The sequence below is a fragment of the Geotrypetes seraphini genome, chromosome 2 (assembly GCF_902459505.1).
Source record: "Geotrypetes seraphini chromosome 2, aGeoSer1.1, whole genome shotgun sequence".
NCBI classification, from domain to species: domain Eukaryota; kingdom Metazoa; phylum Chordata; class Amphibia; order Gymnophiona; family Dermophiidae; genus Geotrypetes; species Geotrypetes seraphini.
The window spans coordinates 130424915-130445826 of record NC_047085.1 but is presented as its reverse complement, the minus strand read 5'-3'; the positions used below and the strand labels follow the sequence as shown (position 1 = coordinate 130445826).

The 20912-nt window shown below is 42.4% G+C and overlaps 1 protein-coding gene across 3 annotated transcripts in view; it reads right to left on the bottom strand.

Annotated features, from left to right (window-relative positions):
- Positions 1-20912, bottom strand: part of TRAPPC8 (trafficking protein particle complex 8) — a 392175-nt gene that overhangs the window by 80363 nt on the left and 290900 nt on the right. For all 3 annotated transcript variants that reach the window (XM_033933766.1, XM_033933767.1, XM_033933769.1), the window contains 2 exons: positions 20042-20189; positions 9400-9496 (listed from right to left, as the gene is read on the bottom strand). In XM_033933766.1, coding sequence (XP_033789657.1) covers positions 9400-9496; positions 20042-20189 — 245 coding nt within the window. The remainder of the gene's footprint in view (positions 1-9399; positions 9497-20041; positions 20190-20912) is intronic.

Genomic DNA, 20912 nt, shown 5'->3' with positions numbered 1-20912 from the left:
TGGTATTCCATCTACTGATACTTTTGCCTATATGCAAATTCAACATTACCTTAATTCCCTACCTTCTAACTCACTTACAGGCCAATGTCAAGAATTGTTATCCACGGCCTTTACTATTGATTCTCAACTCCCTGTTCCTCTTAAGTTCCACCATCGTCATTTGAAGGATGAATCCTCCTTGCTTGATCACTCTAGCTTGCAAGATGCTTGGACACACGACTTGGGGGTGGACATCTCTGGAGATGTGATTTTGCAAGCTGTTCGAAGGTTGTCTACTTATCGTAAATACACTTTTTTTTGTGGGAACAACATTATAAATTGGTCCTTTGATTGTACATTTCTCCTAAAAGGGCTCATCTTTCTGGATTTAGGGAATCAGCTGCCTGTCCGAGATGCCAGACGTCTGAGGCAGGTTCGGGACATATGTTTTGGACATGCCCTAGTGTTCGCTCCTTTTGGGATGCTATTTTTTCTCTTTGTGGAGCGCATTTGGACCATAAAAATGCGTCCCTCTCCTTTGGTGTTATTTGAAGCTGTTCCCTATTATTCTCCTCGTACACGGGAGTCTGCAGCTTTTCTTAAATGGACAATTCTTATTGCATTGAAATGCATCTTGCTCAAATGGCTGGATAGCGAGGTGCCAGATTACTCTCTTTGGCAGTGCCAGATGATTACTCTGCTGCTGTGGAAGCGGCAAGATGTTTCTGACTTCTCAGCTCACATAGGGCGCTCTTTTCAATACACTTGGGAACCTTTTTGGAAAACTATGATGCCTTTGGCACGTAGCCGCTTGCTCAATTGTTGATGCTTTTTCTACTAATTATTTTCTTTTTTGTATACTGTTCTCTTTTTGTGAGACTTTTCCTGTATATTAACTGTATTTCTATGGAAGGAGGACCAAGGGAATTGGGGGGGGGGGGGGAGAAGGGTTTAGTTTTGGGTGTTGATTGCCTTTATGTGGAAGTTATTGAAATACCTTGAGCTTGTTTGCTGTTTTATTTGCACTGTTTTGTATTCTTATTTGAGCTCAATAAAATATATTTGAAATAAAAAGGGTTCTAGAGGAGACCCGAGAAATTATAAATTGGTGAATCTCACATTGGTGCTGGGCAAAATGGTAGACAATTATAATGAACAAAATGACAGAAAATATACATAAGCATGGATTAATGAGAGAAACCCAGCATGGATTTAGTCAAGGGAAATCTTGCCTCACTAATCTACCGCATTCCTTTGAAGGGGTGAATGAACACATAGATAAAGGTGAGCCAGTTGAGGGTCGGTGATGGAAATAAACCCGGTTGCACTGAGTACAGTTTTTAAACCCGGAACGAGGCCGGGACATAAAAAAAGGATGGCCGCGGCTCCGCGAGGCCAGGAGGCCAGAACAAGACCAGTGAACCTGGTCAAAAATATATGAACGGAAAAAAATAAAAATAAAGACGCGGGCACAGCGACTTAACTGAAAGTAACCAAATAAGCCGCGGTGCAAGAGGGACAACGAGATCGCGAGAAGCAAGGGAGCAGTGCTTCTGGCTCCGCGGAAAACATAGAACTGAGGCCATGCTGAGGAGATGCATGCCCTAGGTTGGACGGGAGGGGCATGCGCGGCCCAATCACAAGCTTGAAGATCTTCAAGCAAGTCTGCTTGTGAAAACGTCCGCTAGGGGGCTCCGTCGGTGACATCACCCATACGTTGAGAATATGCTGCCTGCTTGTCCTGGGATAAAATATGCTCTAATGGACCGAAGCTTCCAGAGAGTAAAAACCCTTTCTGACCAAAGAGTCCACCTGGTCTTTCATGGTTAGGCCCTGTTCTAGTATTACATCCAGTACCTTCATAGTAGATTAGATAGGGTAACTGAGTTTGTTGATGTGCAGTGACGTTTTGGTGTCAAGTGGGTGTGGCGAGGCTACAAAGAATTTTGTTTTTTCTGAGTTTAGTTTCAATCTAAATTCAGTCATCCATTGTTCCATCACATTTAGTACTTTAGTTGCCATAGGAGTGACTTCGGAGAGCGAGGTCGTGAATGGGATAAAGATCGCGAATCATCTGCGTAACTGAATAATTTTATCCCCAGTTGGGACAATTGCGCAGCTAGTGATAACATGTAAACATTGAAAAGCAGTGGGGACAGTGGAGACCCCTGCGGAATGCCGGATGGATTACTCCAGGTTTCAGATAGATTGTAGTTAAAGCGTACTTGATAAGTGCGGGATGTAGGGAAACCTCGGAACCAGTCTAGCACCTCGCCTCTGATACCAATTGCGTCTAAGCATTGTAACAGTTTCCCATGGTCCACCAAGTCAAAGGCAGAGCTCATATCAAATTGCATAATCAGTGCGTTAAAGCTCCTACTGAACAAGGAGTGTAAATTATCCAAGATGGCCGCGATTACCGTCTTAGTGCTAAATAGAGGTCTGAAACCAGATTGAGTTTCATGTAAAAGAGAGAACTGATCAAGATATTCCATCAATTGGGTGTGTACCAATCCTTCCATGATTTTTACAAAAAGTGGGATGGATGCTACTGGTCTATAATTGGTTGCTATATAGTTGGTTGCTACTGCTAGTGATTCTTTATGATTTTTTGGAATTGGGGTTATTATAATGTGACCATTATTAGTAAGGAAATTTCCATATTTTAAATTATCAGTCAAATAATTCAACAAAGTTAGTTTAAAGCCTAATGGGACTGCTTTCATAATTTCTGGGGGACAGGAGTTCATTACGCAGTATGATTTACTACTTGGGATCTTGCTTGGCCACTGTTGGAAACAGGATACTGGGATTGATGGACTTTCAGTCTGTCCCAGTAAAACAATTATGTTCTTAAATTTAATCTTTGTCTACTCTGTCGCTCCAAGACTGCTAATCTAGCCTCCAGAGACTGGACTTATTCTTTCAGAGCTAAGAGCTCTCTGCAAGGGACTTATAAGGGGATACTGAAAAGTCCTTGGCTTTGAAAAGAAAACAACAAGCTAAAGGATTGAAAAAAATATATTTATTGTACATATTTACCAATGAACTTCACATACTTATGATTTCATTGTTTTAACTTCTTTAACCCACCCAACAAAAATTCTTCTGGTTGTGCTGCAAACCACTCATCTACAAGTACTGTGGAATCCTCAATGCTTGAAAACTTTCTTCCTTTGAGGTATTTCTTGAGATTAGGAAAGAGGTAGTAGTCCGAAGAGGCTAAATCAGGTAAGTAGGCCAGGTGTTTCGGAACTTCAAATTGAAGATGTGCCAATTTCTGCTGTGCAATGGCTGCCTTATAAGGAGTGGCACTGTCTTAAAGAAACAAGATTCCTTTTGCAAGCTTGCCTTGATGTTTGGAGACCAGTTGCTCCTTCAGTTTGTCAAGAAGTGCAACGTAGTAGTCTTTTCCAGGCAATCTGCAAGCAAAATTTCATCTTTGTCCCAGGAGACAGGAGCCAACACGTTGCTTGATGACTTCTGTGTCAAACTTCTTAGGATATGGGGAACCACTGTGTCTCCATTCAATAGATTGTTCTTTTTTCTCTGGATTTTATATATAGATATATCAGTCACACAAGTTTCAGTCATAGTTATGAGACGATTCAAAAATCCCCACAAGATCCTGCTGAAATCAGTCCAAAATGACTCCAACCCTATCCCCGCTGATAGATCCTGGACTACCTTTGAACCCGTATCTGAACTCCAGATCTCTAAACTCTGTCTCAAACTGAAATCCTGCAAATGCATCCTAGATCCGTTCCCCTCCCACCTTTACGAAAACATTCCTGCGCAGGCCAGCTCCTCCCTTACGAGACTTATTAATTCTGCTTTACTATCAGGCCTGTTCTCCACAAAAATGGGGCACATTGCCTTGTCACCTATTCTGAAAAAAGCCGATCTCGACCCTTCCTCACCATCAAACTACCGTCCCATAGCAAATATCCCTCTACTTACCAAACTTCTAGAAGCCATAGACGCTACCCAGCTCTCTTCCTACCTCGAGAGATTCTCCATTCTCCATCCCTACCAATATGGCTTCAGACCCAGCTTCAGCACCGAATCCCTCCTAGTTTCCCTAATTTCAAAGGTGCAACAACTACATTCATGTTACAAATTCGCTGTCCTATTACAATTCGATCTTTCTGCTGCTTTCGATGTCGTCCACCACGACATACTACTTTACCAACTTTCCGAGATAGGAATTGACTCCACCGTCCTAAAGTGGTTCTCAAACTTCTTACGCTCCCGCTCCTACACCGTCAACACAAATGGCACCATGTCCATTCCTTGGATACCATCCCTCAGGGATCACCCCTTTCCCCTATTCTCTTTAACATCTATATGTCTTCCCTGAAACTCCTTCAACTATCCCCCCTTGAAACAATCTACACATACGCGGATGACATCCTTGTCCTTCTCGAGACAAACCAGAACCTCACCAACCTCCACGAGAACATTACAGCTTGCATTATGAGACTCCGCTCCTGGTCCCTCTCGGTACAGATGTAACTAAATGAATCAAAAACAAAATTACTCTGGCTCGGCCCAAAATTAGAACACCTGCCCACCTCTTCGCATTACCCATAGGCGATGCACTGCAGCTTGAATTCTCATGCAAGGTCCTTGGCATCATTATTGATTCCTCTCTCTCCCTCAATGACCACCTCAACTCCTTGGCAAAATCATGCTTTTTCAGCCTCCACATGCTGAGAAAAGTTCCTACTTCTGCCAACAACATTTTGCCGTCCTTGTCCAATCCATCATCCTCTCCAAACTAGATTACTGTAATGCCATCTACATAAATCATTCAAAAAAAAGTCTTCAAAGACTCTAGCTAATCCAGAATACTGCAGCCAAATTGATCTTTACAAAACGCAAATCTGACCATGCCTCCCCACTCCTTGCCAAACTTCATTGGCTCCCAATGATCTCCAGAATCCATTTCAAATGATCCTGCCTGGCTTTTAAGATCATTCATGGCATCCTTCCTCCCCTTATCCCACTATCTTACAACTCCTCAAGTCCCGACTCCTCCAGAACCGCCCAAAGGTATAAACTAGCCTTCCCCTCTCTACGCGGCATTCACTATGCAGGCAAACTAGGAAAATCCCTTCTCTTCAAAATCACAGGACTTTGGAACGACCTCACCATCCCGCTGAGGAACCTGGGCTCCCTCCAATTATTCCACAAACAACTGAAAACTTGGCTTTTCACCAAATTGTAATTCTATCCTCCCCTCTTTTTCCTCCCTTCTACATATAAGTTCATGTAAACCTTCTCCTTCTCTACCTATTATTTAAGTTTTTGTAAACCGTGTCGAGCTTCATATTCGTGGAGATGATGCAGTATATAAACTTAAGGTTTAGATTAGATTAGAAAATGGACATTTGGGAACCCATTAGGCTGAGAGAGCTTTCCTATGTCTAAAATCTCATGAATAATATAACCTATTCATTCTCGAGATATCTCCAGGGTCTCTATTTATTTTTAACAGATATTCTTCAATCATCCAGGATCATTTATTTATAGCATTTATATACCGCTTATAAGCGATTTGTATTCAGATACTCAAATACTTCTCTCCCTTTCTGTCCCAGTGGGCTCACAATCTGACTAAGGTACCTGGGGCAATGAAGTGTTAAGTGACTTGCTCAGAGTTACAGGAAGCAGCGCTGGGCTTGAACCTGCAACTTCATTTTTCTGGAATTGTCACAAGTTGGTCTCTCAGAATGTTCTTCCGTGCTCCAATGCCCGGTTCTAAATGCAGCAAACCAGTTCTGTGAAGCAGGAAGAGCACTTATCCCCCAATATACCTGACATATCATCATAAATTTGTTAGGCTGAGTTTCCTTTTAGGAAAAGATATTTCATCACTGCTTGGACTCTTTTACAGTGAAATCTGTGTTTTGTGCCATTTTTACTTCAAAGACCTGCAAAAAATTTTAAATAATCAGGTTTCTCTGAAATTTAGGTCAGACACATACAAAACAAACTTTATGATGTGATGAAAGCATTATTAGTTAAAACGTAGGTGAAATAGGAAAAGTCAAAGACTTATCAGCACACCTTCATATATAATCTCTCTCCAACAGGCAGATATATGCGATACATGGTGCAAAATATCAAGTAGCCCTAATCTCACTGTTCTACTACTATCTGCATATTTTCATTATTACTTTATTATACAAGTTTATTTAAATTGTCTGCGCTACTGAATTATGCCTTAGAAAATGGACACTTTTCCTATGATATGTGTTCAATAAGTCTTACTCCCCCCTCTTGAAAAATCAGGCCCCAATCCTGCTGTCTCTTCTCCCTATAGATCAGCGGTCTTAAACACACGGCCCGAAGGCTGCATGTGGCTCTCCAGGTGCTATTTTGCGGCCCGCAGTCTAGACACGATCAAAACAGCATTTCTCTTCCCCCTTCCCTTCCTTTTGGAGCAGCAGCGTGTCTGGCCGGCTCAGTCGATCGTTCCGTTCAAAGCCGCAGGTTGGCGGCTCCTCGTGCTATCCACTCCTGCATCGGAAGCCTCTCTGATGTCACAACATCAGAGAGGCTTCAGATGAAGGCGCGGATCTCGCGAGGAGCCGCCACCCGCGGCTTTGAACTTTGCTTGGAACTTTGGAAGGTTGCTTGGAACTTTGGAAGGTTGCTTGGAACTTTGGAAGTTTGCAATTGATTTTCTCATGGAAAGCAGTTACTGTTGTACAGAGTCTCAATGAGAACATCGTTCAATTAAGTGTTTCTGGGTCTCCTGAAGCAGAACACGAAACGGGGCCGCGTTGAGACCCCTGAGAGCTATACTTACAAGATAAGTGTTCCAAACTAGCAATCTAGTGAGATTTGTGGCATAAGAAATTTGAATACTCACGCCAGCTTTACAAGCAAGTTTAATTATCAATACATGTTTTACCAGTGTTCAGAGAGTGTTTTTTCATGAAACATATGCAATGATTGGATGGTAAACTCTTACCCTAAGAGAAGGTTCTCACCCCCTCTTCAGAGTTTCATTTCTCTGAGCGTACAGCTAATGAGCCATTTTCTCCACACTGGTAATTACTTTACTATACAGTCAGTTTCCCATTATATACATAGCCTTTTACTGACTATTGTTTATAGACAGTCCCTGTAATTTGCTATAACAAAGATGGATGCAAGGCAGAAAGTGAAGACGGAGAGAAAAACAGTCAAAGGACAAGAAGGCCCTGGAAAAATAGTTGAAAGCACAGAAAAATAAAGTCACTAGACAACAAAGGTAGGGAAAATGATTTTATTTTCAATATAGTGATTGAAATGTGTCAGTTTTGAGAAAGAAAAGATATTAAACTTTAAATGTGAGGGCCGCAGAAAAAATAGTTAATGTCTTATTAAAGAAATGACAATTTTGCATAAGGTAAAACCCTTTATAGTTTATATATCTTTCTTTTTAACTGTTAAAAGAAAGTTTTATAAACTATAAAGAGTTTTACCTCATGCAAAATTGTCATTTCTTTAATAAGGCATTAACTATTTTTTCTGCGGCCCTCCAAGTACCTACAAATCCAAAATGTGGTCCCACAAAGGGTTTGAGTTTGAGACCACTGCTATAGACCGATTGACAATATACTCCTTCTAACCAAACTTTTGGAATCAATTGTTGCTTCCTAACTCTCAAATTACTTGGAGAAATTTTCTATCCTCCAACCTTTCCAGCATGGTTTCCGCTCAAATTTTAGTATGGAAACACTCCTGGTCTCCCTGCTCTCAAAAATTCAACAATTGCAATTATGTAAGAAACACGCTATTCTGCTTCAATTTGATTTATCTGCTGCTTTTGACGTCATTAATCATGACGTCTTGCGTTTCTTGCTCTCAGAAATTGGTCTCGATCAGAGTGTCCTGGAATGGTTTTCTAAATTTCTATCATATCATTCCAACTCAGTTAATATGGAGGGATCTACTTCAAAATTCTGGAGGGCCCCTTCTGGTGAGCCCCAGGATTCTCCACTGTCCCCGATCTTATTCAACATCTATATGAGTACACTGAAATACTATGACCTGAATATTCGCGAAACCCTATTGACGTATGCTGATGACATTTTTATATTACTCGAAGTCGATCCAGACCTATTTAATTTATCATCCAATATTAACCACTGTATTGCAAAACTACAGTCCTGGGCACTGATGGTCCAGATGAAATTAAATACTGCTAAGACTAAACTTCTTTGGCTGGGCCCTAAATTATATTCTCTTCCTTCTGCTGTGAACCTAGATTTGGGAGATTCTTTGAAAATCAAGTTCTCCTCATTAGTATTAGGCATTCTCACATTTAAGGATCAAATTAACTCTCTTGCAAAAAAGTGTTTCTTTAGGCTTTATGTTTTGAGGAAAGTTAGACTGTTCTTCTACCAACGGCATTTTTCTGTCTTGGTCCAATCAATTATTCTGGCACGTTTGGACTATTACAATTCACTGTACGTGGGCTTATCTAAGGCTAGCCTTCAGAGACTCCAGCTAATACAGACTCCAGCTGCCAGACTCATTTGGCCCCACTCTTCAGAGAATTACATTAGCTTCCAGTACATTTGAGAATTCAATTTAAATGCATTTGCATTGCATTCAAGATCTTATTTGGCCTCTGTATCACTCTTGTCCTTTTGGAATGGAATGTGTGCAGATCTCATCTGGCTAGGAGCTCTCAGAGATTAAAACTTTCCTTTCCTTAAGGGCAAAATCAAATCTATCAGAAAACTTAGCCATTCTTTCTCCTTCAAACTAACAGAGCTTTGGAATAATTTGCCACTCAACCTAAGAAGCTTAGGCCCCTTCTTAACTTTCAGGAAGGCTCTGAAGACAGTCTTGTTCGCCAAACATTTTGGAAATTAATTATTTCTACTTTTTCCAAATTAGATTTCTTTTGGTCTGTTCTTTTGTATTATTCTATTCTTTTTTTTTTTTTAAATCATTTTTATTAGTAGGCAGGGAACAACAAGATAACAAGGGCAATAAGGACATCAACGTCACACATACCAAAAATGCAAGTACAAACAGCAGTGTGAGAACCAAAACTGCACCCAAGGGAAAAGGGCCCAGAGAGGGTGCAATAACAGTATAGATGCCACAAAGGACTAACCTCTGCCAACAGTCAAGAACAGTAAAAGAGCTGACAACTGAAACAGAGGAAAAGGAGGCAGACTCAGCCCAACTGAGAGGCTGGCCTATAAGGCTCTATGGCATGTGTTTCTACAGCTCACTTTAGTTACTCTATTCTTAATGTTAACCGAGTCGAGCTCCAAATTGGTTGATGACCTGGTATATAAAACTAAGTTTTAGTTTAGTTTAAATTTAATATTTGTTTATTCTAAGAATTTTCTCTAAGAGCTTTGTAGAAGTGGAAATAGATTGATATGCAAACAAAAATTCACATACCTTTCTCTTCAAAAAGATTTATAGATTTCTGGAACTTCCAGTGTTTACTGCTGCTTGATACTTGGACTATGTGAAATTCTTTCACTCCTACTTCCATCTAAAACAGAAAGAGTAGAGAGAAACTGTATTTTGACACACATAAAGAGTAAATCAAACATGTATCCAATATATAAATCTAGAATAAAGCTCATCAGTAAGCATTCACTTTAAGCAACTGTCAATTTAATACCTTGAGAAGGGATGTGGGGTTTTGATACACTAACTTAGCTTTGTATAGTACTGTATAGGACACTGCTTCTCAAATGTTTATCTAATAAGACTCCATTTTAACACTTAAAGATTCAAGTGACCTACCGATGAGAAAAAACAAAATAGCAAACATTTGGTTATAGAGACTAACAGGTTTAGAAATGTGCATTTAGCCCACATCCTGCCACTTGAAAAAAAATCCTGTGATATAAGGTGCAAAATGCACCAATAAGCTTTTGGTCTGCTCAACATACCCTTCTGGCATTTGGACACATTAGCAAAAGGCAATAATATCTGTTGCTGCAAAGTTATGAACCACAAATCATCGTTTTCACTAGGCCTGTCATTCTCACTCATATTTACTTAAGCTTTTGGTCTGCTCAACATACCCTGCTGGCATTTGGACACATTAGCAAAAGGCAATAATATCTGTTGCTGCAAAGTTATGAACCACAAATCATCGTTTTCACTAGGCCTGTCATTCTCACTCATATTTACTTAAGCTTTTGGTCTGCTCAACATACCCTGCTGGCATTTGGACACATTAGCAAAAGGCAATAATATCTGTTGCTGCAAAGTTATGAACCACAAATCATCGTTTTCACTAGGCCTGTCATTCTCACTCATATTTACTTATGCCCACATAAGGCACACTGTTCATGGTATGGTGCTGAAACAAAGTCTGTGAACCCCCTAGGATGGAATGTATTTTAGCACAAGTTATATTCAACACTTGAGTAAAGGGTAAATAATGAAGGAGTCATGGATTTGTTATACCATCTTTCAGTGGTAAAACCAAAACGGTTTTAATATATATAAATAAATACTCTCTCTGTCCTTAGTGGGCTCACAATTTAAATTTTGTATCTGGTGTAATGGAGAGTTAAGTGAGCTGCCCAGGGTTACAAGGAGCTGCAGTGGGAATCAAGCTTAGTTCCCCATATTTTCAACCTACTACAGCTCTCCCTCCGGATTCGCGGTTTCCCTATTCGCAAATTCGATTATTTGTGATTTTTGTTTTCTTCTTTTTGCAGGCTGCTCGAACTACACCTGGCAGTCTAGTGGTGACGTGGGGCAGGAGCGATCTTCCTATGCTCCTGTCCCGTGCAGAACCGTCATCAAAATGTCTGCCGTGGGTTCCCATTGCAGCCAATTCGACCTCTCCGCAGCTTTTGACGTTGTCCACCATGACATTCTAATTTTCCAACTCTCCGAGATAGGCATTAGCGCCACAGTTCTTGATTGGTTCTCCAAATTCTTGCGCTCCCGCTCTTACACGGTTAACATGAGCGGCACCTCATCCTCCCCCTGGATCCCGCAAGGCTCACCCCTCTCCCCAATCCTTTTTAACATTTACATGTCCTCCCTGAAACTACTCCAACTATCCCCCCTTGAAACTCTTTACACTTACGCCGATGACATCCTCATCCTCCTTGAGACTGACTCGAACCTCACTAACCTCTCTACGAACATATCCTCATGCATAACGAACCTCCAATCCTGGGCATTCACAGTACAAATGAAACTGAACGAGTCCAAAACAAAACTCCTTTGGCTCGGCCCACAATTAGACCATCTACCCTCCTCCATCCCATTGTCCTCCGGCTCCTCACTACAGCTCGAGCTCTCAAGCAAAGTTCTGGGTGTCACCTTAGACTCTTCCCTATCCTTCAACAACCATCTCCAATCCTTGGTAAAAAAATGCTTCTTCAGCCTTCACATGCTAAGGAAAGTCAGACCCTATTTTCACCAAAAACACTTCGCAGTCCTAGTACAATCCATCATCCTCTCCAGATTAGACTATTGCAATTCTATCTACCTCAGCCTGACCAAGAAAAGCCTCCACAGACTGCAGCAGATCCAGAACGCCGCGGCTAAGCTTATTTTTGCGAAAAGCAAATTTGATCACGTCTTGCCACTCCTGTCTAAGCTCCATTGGCTCCCAGTAATCTCCAGGATCCACTTCAAATGTGCGTGCCTAGCCTACAAGATCCTACATGGCATCCTTCCTGCCGTTATCCCTCTATCCTGGAACTCCCCAACCCCTACCTCCTCCAGATCCTCCCAAACTCTTAAACTATCCTTCCCTTCCACAAAAGGTATTTCTCATGCAGGCAAACTTGGGTCATCCCTCCCCTTTAGAATCACTGAGATCTGGAATAACCTTACCTCCCCGCTCCGATCCTCAAGCTCCCTCCAACTTTTCCGTAAACACCTTAAAACCTGGCTATTCTCAAAACTGTAACTTTTCCCCCCTCTTAGGCCTCTCCCACCTTCCCCACCCTTTTACATCTATCTCTTAAACTCTCCACTGGAGCTCTCTCTCATCCTAATTCCTGTAAACCGTGCCGAGCTCTGCATTTACTGAGATGGTGCGGTATATAAACCCAAGGTTTAGTTTAGTTTAGTTTCTCCCTGAATGGTTGCCATGCATTTTCATGAGTCCCGTGAGAACTCGTGCCAGCCATTCAGTGAGCGGCTCAGTACTGGCCAGGAACGTGAAAGCTCGCTCATGCCCGGTACACCGCTGGGCTGCGAAAACTTGAGGCGGCCATTCAGGCAGGGGTTCAGCACAGGACAGGAGCATGGAAAGCTCGCTCCTGCCTGGTACACTGCTGGACCACCAGGGATTCAAAAAGTTATGCAGGGGAGGCAGGAGAGAGGTAAAAAAAAAAAATAAATTGTAAGAGTTGGTTGGGACAGGAGGGGTCCCTTCCTGCCCCGGCACACCCCACCAGCTCATATGGCAGGCCTGATTGGGGGGGAGGGGGCTGACCCGAATATAAGCCGAGACTCCCATTTTTAGGCCTAAACATCTTAGCTTATATTCGAGTATATACGATATCTCAATCACACCCAGTACCAAAGAAATACATTCACACCACACCATGCACGGCTATATACCTCTCTTTATTCTCCTCTTTATTTTGGTTATCTAATAATCTCACCACATACTGATAGGAAGAAAAGTTATACAACATAGAGAAGAGCACTACTCATATAGCACATAAAGCTATCTCAAGACAATTTAGACAAAACAAAAACAAAGACAGAATTGGGAATCTGTAATCCTGGCCCAGAGACATTTTCTCTGATACAGGAGAACAAAGTTCCCCCTGGGGAAGTGTCGCTCTTCCAACATCAGTGTTCTCTCTAGGGCCTTTCAGCCGGGCGCTCTGCCCAGCTAATTTAGCTGACCGCCCAGCTGTCATCTATCACGAATCCTGCTGCTGCCGCCGCTGCTCAACATTAAAAAAAAACAAAAAATAACCAAAAAGAAAACCTCTTCTCACTGGCTTGGAGATCGCCCATAGCGAACTCATACTTCAGTGCTCTAAAATGTGCATGCCGGTTTCCCTTCTCTTCCCTCCGAAACCGGAAGTTACGTCGTGGGGGAGAAGAGAAGGGAGCCGGCACGCACACTTTAGAGCCCCGAAACATGAGTTTGCTACGGGCTAAGGCAGTTTTTGGTTTGCTGTACTTCTTTGGGCCTGCCTGTTTAGCTGATGGGGGTTTCCTAACTTCTGGTGCCTGTTTTCTGCAGTACTGTTAGCAATGCGCAGATAAGCTTTGGTACTGCATGTGTAGGCTTCAAGGTCTGGAGTTATTGGGAGCTCAGATCTGACTATGGGGAGCCAAAGTCGGCCTTTGGTTCTGCACGGGAGGCGAGTTCAGATCAGGAGGTTGAGTTTCCTATGGTGACAACCACTGCCAGTGGGCTCCTCAGCGGCAGTTCCAGTTTCAGCAGGAATGGCCTCCATTTTGGATTCTCACTGTCTTGCCGCCACATACTCTGACTGCCTCTCAGGCTCATGACTTGACCAGAGACCTCAACCCTCATTGGATCCTTTGCGCGCACTATGGGGGGAGGGATGTAGTCGGCCCCGATTCTGGACACGATGCCATGGAGCCATACAGACGGTGCTCCAAACCACTAGCGAACGAACCTAGGGTGAGCTTAGCTCCCAAGGAAACAGTCCCTGAGCCCCAAAACTGGAAAAGCAGGCTGTCCTAGGAGGAGCCCTGCAAAGCAGTCACCCCTTGGAAAATGGCTCTGTCCTATTCAAGTCTGGAATCTTCTGCAACCAGAGCTGTCCTCAAAGGGGATCCTCTCCAGCACAAAATTTCTGGATAAATAAAATTACTAAAGGTAAGAAAAAAATAAACATGAGCAGAAAAGTATAGTTCCTGTCTCGCTTGTATAAAGACAACTGGAAGTCAGAGGGAAGTCCTGAGTTAAGAGGGGAGGATCAAACATATGTAAATGAAGCTTCCTACAAGAGATCACGTGAGATGGGATTGACTTCCCGCTTATCCAAGAATAGTGGGATTGAACAATAAAATTATAATAGAGGGAGAATACTCCCCTTAGCAGAGTAAAAGACTCAAATTTTCCCTATCTTTTCAGCAGACTGTAGTTGAAGGAAAAAACACAATTTGAAGTGTCTATATGCAAATGCTAGAAGCCTAAAAAATAAAATAGAAGAGTTAGAGTATATAGCACTGAATGATGACAGATATAATAAGCATCTCGGAGACTTGGTGGCAGGAGGTTAATGGGCCACTGTGTTACCTGGGTACAAATTATATCGCAAGGATAGAGTAGATCAAATTGGAGGGGGGGGGGGGTTGCGCTATATGTTAAAGAGGGCATTGAATCAAACAAAATTTAAACATTTTACATGACATAGATAGCAGTGTGGAATTCTCATGGAAAGAAATTCCATGTGTGAAGGAAAGGATTATAAAGGTAGGGTCATACTACTGTCCCCCAGGACAAAATGAACAGACAGATGAAGAAATGTTTTCAGAGATTAGGAAAGCTGAAGAAACTGTAAACACTATAATAATGGGTGATTTCAATTCCAAAAATCCGCTATACATACTCTATAGTCACTAGTATAGTGATTTCAATTACCCCAATATTGACTGGTTAAATGTTACATTGGGGAGTGCTAAGGAGGTAAAATTCCTAGATGTCATAAATGGCTGCTTCTTCGAGCAACTGGTCCGGGAACTGACAAGAGGGGGTGCTCTTTTAGATTTGGTCCTCAGTGGAATTCAAGACATGGTACAGAAGTTAACTGTGTTGGGTCCGCTGGGAAACAGTGATCATAACGTGATCAAATTTGAGCTGATACCAGGAGTAATGTCGCAAAATAAAATCTACTCTAAGGGCGTTTATTTTTCAAAAGGACAACTATGATAAAATGAGGAAAATGGTTAAAAAGAAGCTAAAAGGATCAGTTGCAAAGGTTAGGACAGTAAACCAGGCATGGATGTTATTTAAAAATACCATTGTGGAAGCACAGACCAGATGTATTCCACGTATCAGGAAAGGTGGACAGAGGAGGAAATGAGAGCCGGCATGGTTAAAAGGTGAAGTGAAAGAGGCTATTGGAGCCAAAAAAAAATCCTTTAAAGAATGGAAAAAGGATCTAAATGAAGAAAATAAGAAGAAACAGAAGCACTGGCAAGTTAGATGGAAAGCATTGATAGACACAGCTAAGAAAGAATATGAAGAGAAAATTGCAAAAGAGGCAAAAACTCATAGTATTTTTTTTTTAGGTACAACAGAAGCAGAAAACCTTTGAGGGAATCTGTGGGACCATTAGATGATCACAGATCAAAAGAGGTGCTCAGAGAGGATAAGGCCATAGCAGAAAGACTGAATGAATTCTTTGCTTTGGTCTTTATGGAAGAAGATGCAAGAGATCTACCTGAACCGGAAATGGTTTTCAAGGGTGATGATGCGGAGGAAATGAAAGAAATCTCTGTGAATCTGGAATATGTACTAAGCCAAATCGACATGTTAAATTGTGATAAAACACCAGGAACGGATGTTATACATCCCATGGTACTAAAAGAACTCAAACGTGAAATTGCTGACCTGCTTTTAGTGATCTGTAACCTGTCGCTAAAATCGTCTGTAGTACCTGAAGATGTTACGACGATTTTTTAAAAAGGGCTCCAGGGGAAATCTGGGAAATTACAGACCGGTAAAGCCTCACTTCGGTGCCGGGCAAAATGGTAGAAACAATTATAAAAAATAAAATTGTGGAACACGTAGACAAACATGATTTAATGAGATGGAATTAGCATGGGTTCAGCCGAGGGAGATCTTGTCTCACCAATTTGCTTGACTTCTTTAAAGGTGTGAATAAATATGTAGATAAAAGTGATCTGGTTGATATAGTGTATCTAGATTCTCAGAAAGCTTTTGATAAAGTTTCTTATGAGAGGCTCCTGAGAAAATTAAAGTGTGATGGGATAGGTGGCAAAGTTCAATTTTGGGTTAGGAATTGGTTATCGGATAGAAAACAGAGGTTAGGGTTAAATGGTCAATTTTCTCAATGGAGGAGAATAAACAGTGGAGTGTCGCAGGGGTCTGTACTGGGACCAGTGTTATTTAATTTATTTATAAATTATCTGGAAATTGGAACGACGAGTGAGGTGATTAAATCTGCAGATGACACTAAACTGTTCAAAGTTGTTAAGATGCATGCGGATTGTTAAAAATTGCAGGCGGACCTGAGGAAATTGGAAGACTGGGCATCCAAATGGCAGATGAAATTTAATATGGACAAATGCAAAGTGATGCACATTGGGAAGAATATTCTGAATCACAGTTACCGGATGCTAGGGTCCAATTTGGGGATTAGCACCCAAGAAAAGGATCTGGGTGTCATCATAGACAATATAATGAAACCTTCCGCCCAATGTGTGGTGGCGGTGGTCAAAAAAGCAAACAGGATGCTAGGAATTATTAAAAAAGGGATGGTTAACAAAACTAAGAATGTTATAATGCCCCTGTATCACTCCATGGTGCAACCTCATCTGGAGTATTGCGTTCAATTCTGGTCTCCTTATCTCAAGAAAGATATAGTGGTGCTAGAAAAGGTTCAAAGAAGAGTGACCAAGATGGTAAAGGGGATGGAACTCCTTTCATATGAGGAAAGACTAAAATGGTTAAGGCTCTTCAGCTTTGAAAAGTGATGGCTGAGGGGAGATATGATTGAAGTCTACAAAATCCTGAGTGGAGTAGAACGGGTGTAAAAATGACAAAGACTAGGGGACACTCGATGAAGTTATAGGGAAATACTTTTAAAACCAATCAGAGGAAATTTTTTTCACTCAGAGAATAGTTAAGCTCTGGAATGCGTTGCCAGAGGATGTGGTAAGAGCAGATAGCGTAGCTGGTTTTAAGAAAGGTTTGGACAAGTTTTTGTAGGAAAAGTCCATAGTCTGTTATTGAGAAAGACATGGGGGAAGCCACTGCTTGCTCTGTATCGGTAAGCATGTAATATTGCTACTCCTTGGGTTTTGGCCAGGTACTAGTGACCTGGATTGGCCACCGTGAGAACAGGCTACTGGGCTTGATAGACCATTGGTTTGACCCAGTAAGGCTATTTTTATGTTCTTATGGGTGAAAGGGAAAGTGATGGTGCACATGGGGAAATGAAGAAAAAGGAGAATTGTTGGGCATAAGGAGGGGAGAGAATTATTGGGCACTAGTCTTATAGCCCGTTACATTAACGGGTCCTAGAATATATGTGTGTGTGTGTCTATCTTTAATTCTTTCCATCTCTCTGTCTCTCCTTTGCGCTTTGTCTTTCTTTTTCCTTGCCTGCTCCCCCTGTCCATTCTCCCTTCCTTTTACCTACCTTGTCCTGCAGTAGGCCTCCCTTCCTTTTCCCCCCTGCTCTGGAGCACTGGGACACTGAATGGTACATCGAGTAGAAATCCTCGATGTGATGGATGCATTGTAAATACTTGAAACTTGATTTCTCATTCCCTGCAGCCCTCCCCTGTCTGTCCAGTCTAGTCTCTCTATTTTCTTCCCTTCACCTATTCCCTTCCTTGTACCTTACAGATCCGGCATCTCTCTCTACCTCCTTCTTCCTCTCCCTAGCCCACAGTCGTTAGTTTGGGACTTTTCCTCTGAAATATCCTGCCCACATGACAACAGAAAGTTGTGACAAAGTGAAGGTCCCCATGGCAAGCTAGAAGCAGCCTGATTTAATTGCCGCTGGTGAATATAGCAAATTTGGAAGGCTGTGTGGGGTGGGGTGAAGGGAGGGCGGGCAGAGTGAAGAAGCAAGACTTGCCCGAGTTGAGCTGTGGCCCCCTCCGCTGCCTCTCACTGAGCCTGCATGACCAGATTCAGCGTGCGCAGTCGGGGGTGGGGGGGCTCCAGCCCTGCAAACACTGAAAAAGTTCAAGATTTCTGCCACGGAAATGCTAGCGGCGGAGGCTGCAAAGTGTGCACACAACAGCGGTATCGGCAGCAGCAGTAGCAGGAAACTGATGACCTCAAACTCGCACAGGGAGGAAGGAAGGAGGAAAGAGTCCGGGCAGCTTTTCCGATTGGGGAGAGCTCTTCTTTGCCGGCTCCGGAATGAAGGCGAGTCGCGAGTGTGGGGCCATTACTGCAGCAGCGCGAGGTGGAGAGCAGGGAGGCTGTGGTGACGCATACTCGCCTAGCGCTGGAGGAACGGAGATCGGCGGCTGGCTGCGGTCCCGGCTTGTGAAGGCGATCGGCGGCTAGTGACGAATAAGCACGCATGCGCACTCCTGCGACCACAGACCTACTGATCACGGAAGCACGCAAATAGGAGTGGGCATGCGCGGCTAGCCTTTTATTATATAGGATGGTGGCGGGAGAGGAGTGACGTAGACAGGCATGAGTAAGAGAGAGATGAGAGAGAGAAATGCTGGATTTGGTGGTGGAGAGGGAACAGTTTCTGTGTCAGCCGCGGGCAGCACGTAAGAAATGTTTCCCACGGCTTTATGAAGAGAAAGAAGTGTATAAATGTAAACCTATCTTTTCTATCTATTTAAACTAGTCAAACCTCGGTTTACGAGTGCTCTGGTTTGCGAGTATTTTGCAAGACGAGCAAAACATTCGCAAAATCGGCGCCTCAGAAAGCAACTTTGACTCGATTTACAAGTGCCACCCCCCGCGATCCGACATCCCCCCCGCTCGAGTTGTCCCCGCCCCCTGCGATCTTACATGCTCCCTCGAACACCAAAACAATATCCCTTACCGTGATTGGGCACCGGCACCAGCACCAACGCACAGGACATGGCGGTGCTCGAAGATCCTTCCTCTTCTGTGCTGGGCTGGGCGGTGCATCGGCGATCCTTCCTCTTGCTTGTGCTGGGCTGGACTGGGCCTTGAGCATTTGCGCATGCTCAAGGCCTTCTAGTCTCGCTCTTTCCGGATCGCCGGGGGTGGGGTATGGAGCATCGCCAGTGGCCTCAAGGGGGGGGGATTGGAGCAGCGCCGGTAGCCTCGGGTGGGGGGGGTTGGTGGGACGAATCAAAGCGAGTTTCCATTCATTCCTAAGGGGAAACTTGCTTTGATATACGAGCAATTTGGTTTACGAGCATACTTCTGGAACGAATTATGCTCGTAAACCAAGGTTCCACTGTACAGTACTTTATTTTGAAGACTGTTTCTTTAATGTTTAATGTTTTTATAGATTGTGTACTATAGATGAGAACATAAATACACACAGATTCTCACATGATCCAAGTTACATACAAATTCAACAAGAATGGTTTTAAAAACAGAACTTGTTTTAAAAACACATAAAATATTTTCTTCTATACAACATGTCAATTGTTTGTTTTAAGAGCAATGCTGGCCACAGATCCTCATCTTGGTCAACGAGTCAGTAAATGTTTACCACTGAACATCATGGCAGCCATTTTAACTGTTGAGAGAGCATGGGCAGGAGTGAGTGGGAATCACTCTTGCCCTAACACATCACTAGACCAGAGAAGTATGGTAGGCCAAGGGCAGGGATCTAAAAGTCCCTCCTTGAGGGCTGCAATCCAGTTGGGTTTTCAGGATTTCCCCAATGAATATGCATGAGATCTATGTGCATGCACTGCTTTCAATGCATATTCATTGGGGAAATCCTGAAAACCCGACTGGATTGCGGCCCTCGAGGAGGGACTTTGAGATCCCTGGCCTAGAGGAAGGGTCCTTCCGGTGGGTTCAAAGGGGGGGGGGTCATCAAGAGGGGGAACTGTGCTTATTTTATTTGGGGGGCATTGATGGTAGGGGGTGGCTGGTGGCAGAGGAGGGACACTCCCAGGATGAAGAGTTGTAGGAATACCTGACACTAAAGGGAATGGAAGAGGAGGAATGATTGAACATAAATCCTCAGTTTATATTTGAGTAACCAATTTTCCCCTGAAAAAGGGGGGTGGGGGGGAATATTGTCTCAGTTTATATTCAGATGGATTCATATTTGAGTATATATGTACAATATATGGTACTAATATGGTACAGAGGTACTGTAAATATAAAGAATCCCATTCTAGCTATGTTAAGCATAAAAAATTGAAACCTTGTTGAAATCACACATAAGTATAAGCTTACGGTATTCATATTTTCGACATCCACAAATACCAGCATATTGCCACCTTTGCTTTCGTCATCCTCAAGAGTATTACTCCTGCAGATAGTGGCTTGTATATTCAGCGACCGGCTTGTACAAACAACTGCCGTGTGTCTTAACACCCTATGACTAAAAAGAAGAGAGATATGCTTAGTTTTAAAAGGTAACTACTAGTATTTAAAGGAATTCCATATTAATTTAAATTATTTTAAAACCATTGTCAAATTGAAAATGTCAGTGCAGGGCATAAGTATGCATGTATTTATCCTCATGTATTTTAGTTCTACATAGATGTAGATTGTTATTTGTTTCATTTGTATAACTGAATATGTTATTATCTATACTTTTTAAAATATATTTTACTGAAGTTTTAATATACAAAAGTATAAAGTCTGCATGTATGCAGATTTGATTTTGTTGGCATTGCTATGTTGATGTTTAAAAAAAAAAAAAAGAAAAAAGAAAGATAGTTAAAAATAATAATAATTCTTGACTTATCACTTCTAACTGAATGAAAGATTATGTTCTTACCTTTGCTAATCTTCTTTCTTGTACATCTACACACTATTCCTGGTCAAGTGGGTAGTCAATCCCATCTCACAAAATCTCTTGTAGGAAGCTTCATTTACATATCTTTGATCTTCCTCTCTTACCTCAGAACTGCCCTCTGACTTCCAGTTGGTACAAAAGCAGACAGCCATACCTGTACAGGACACAGAAAAGAGGGAGGGGTATGGGAATACTCCCCAAGAAACAAATCTAATATTCTCATATCATAAAACTGAATAACAATCATGACTCATTAAAACGGGATGCAGAAATATTATAAACCATAAAATCAGCAGACACAGC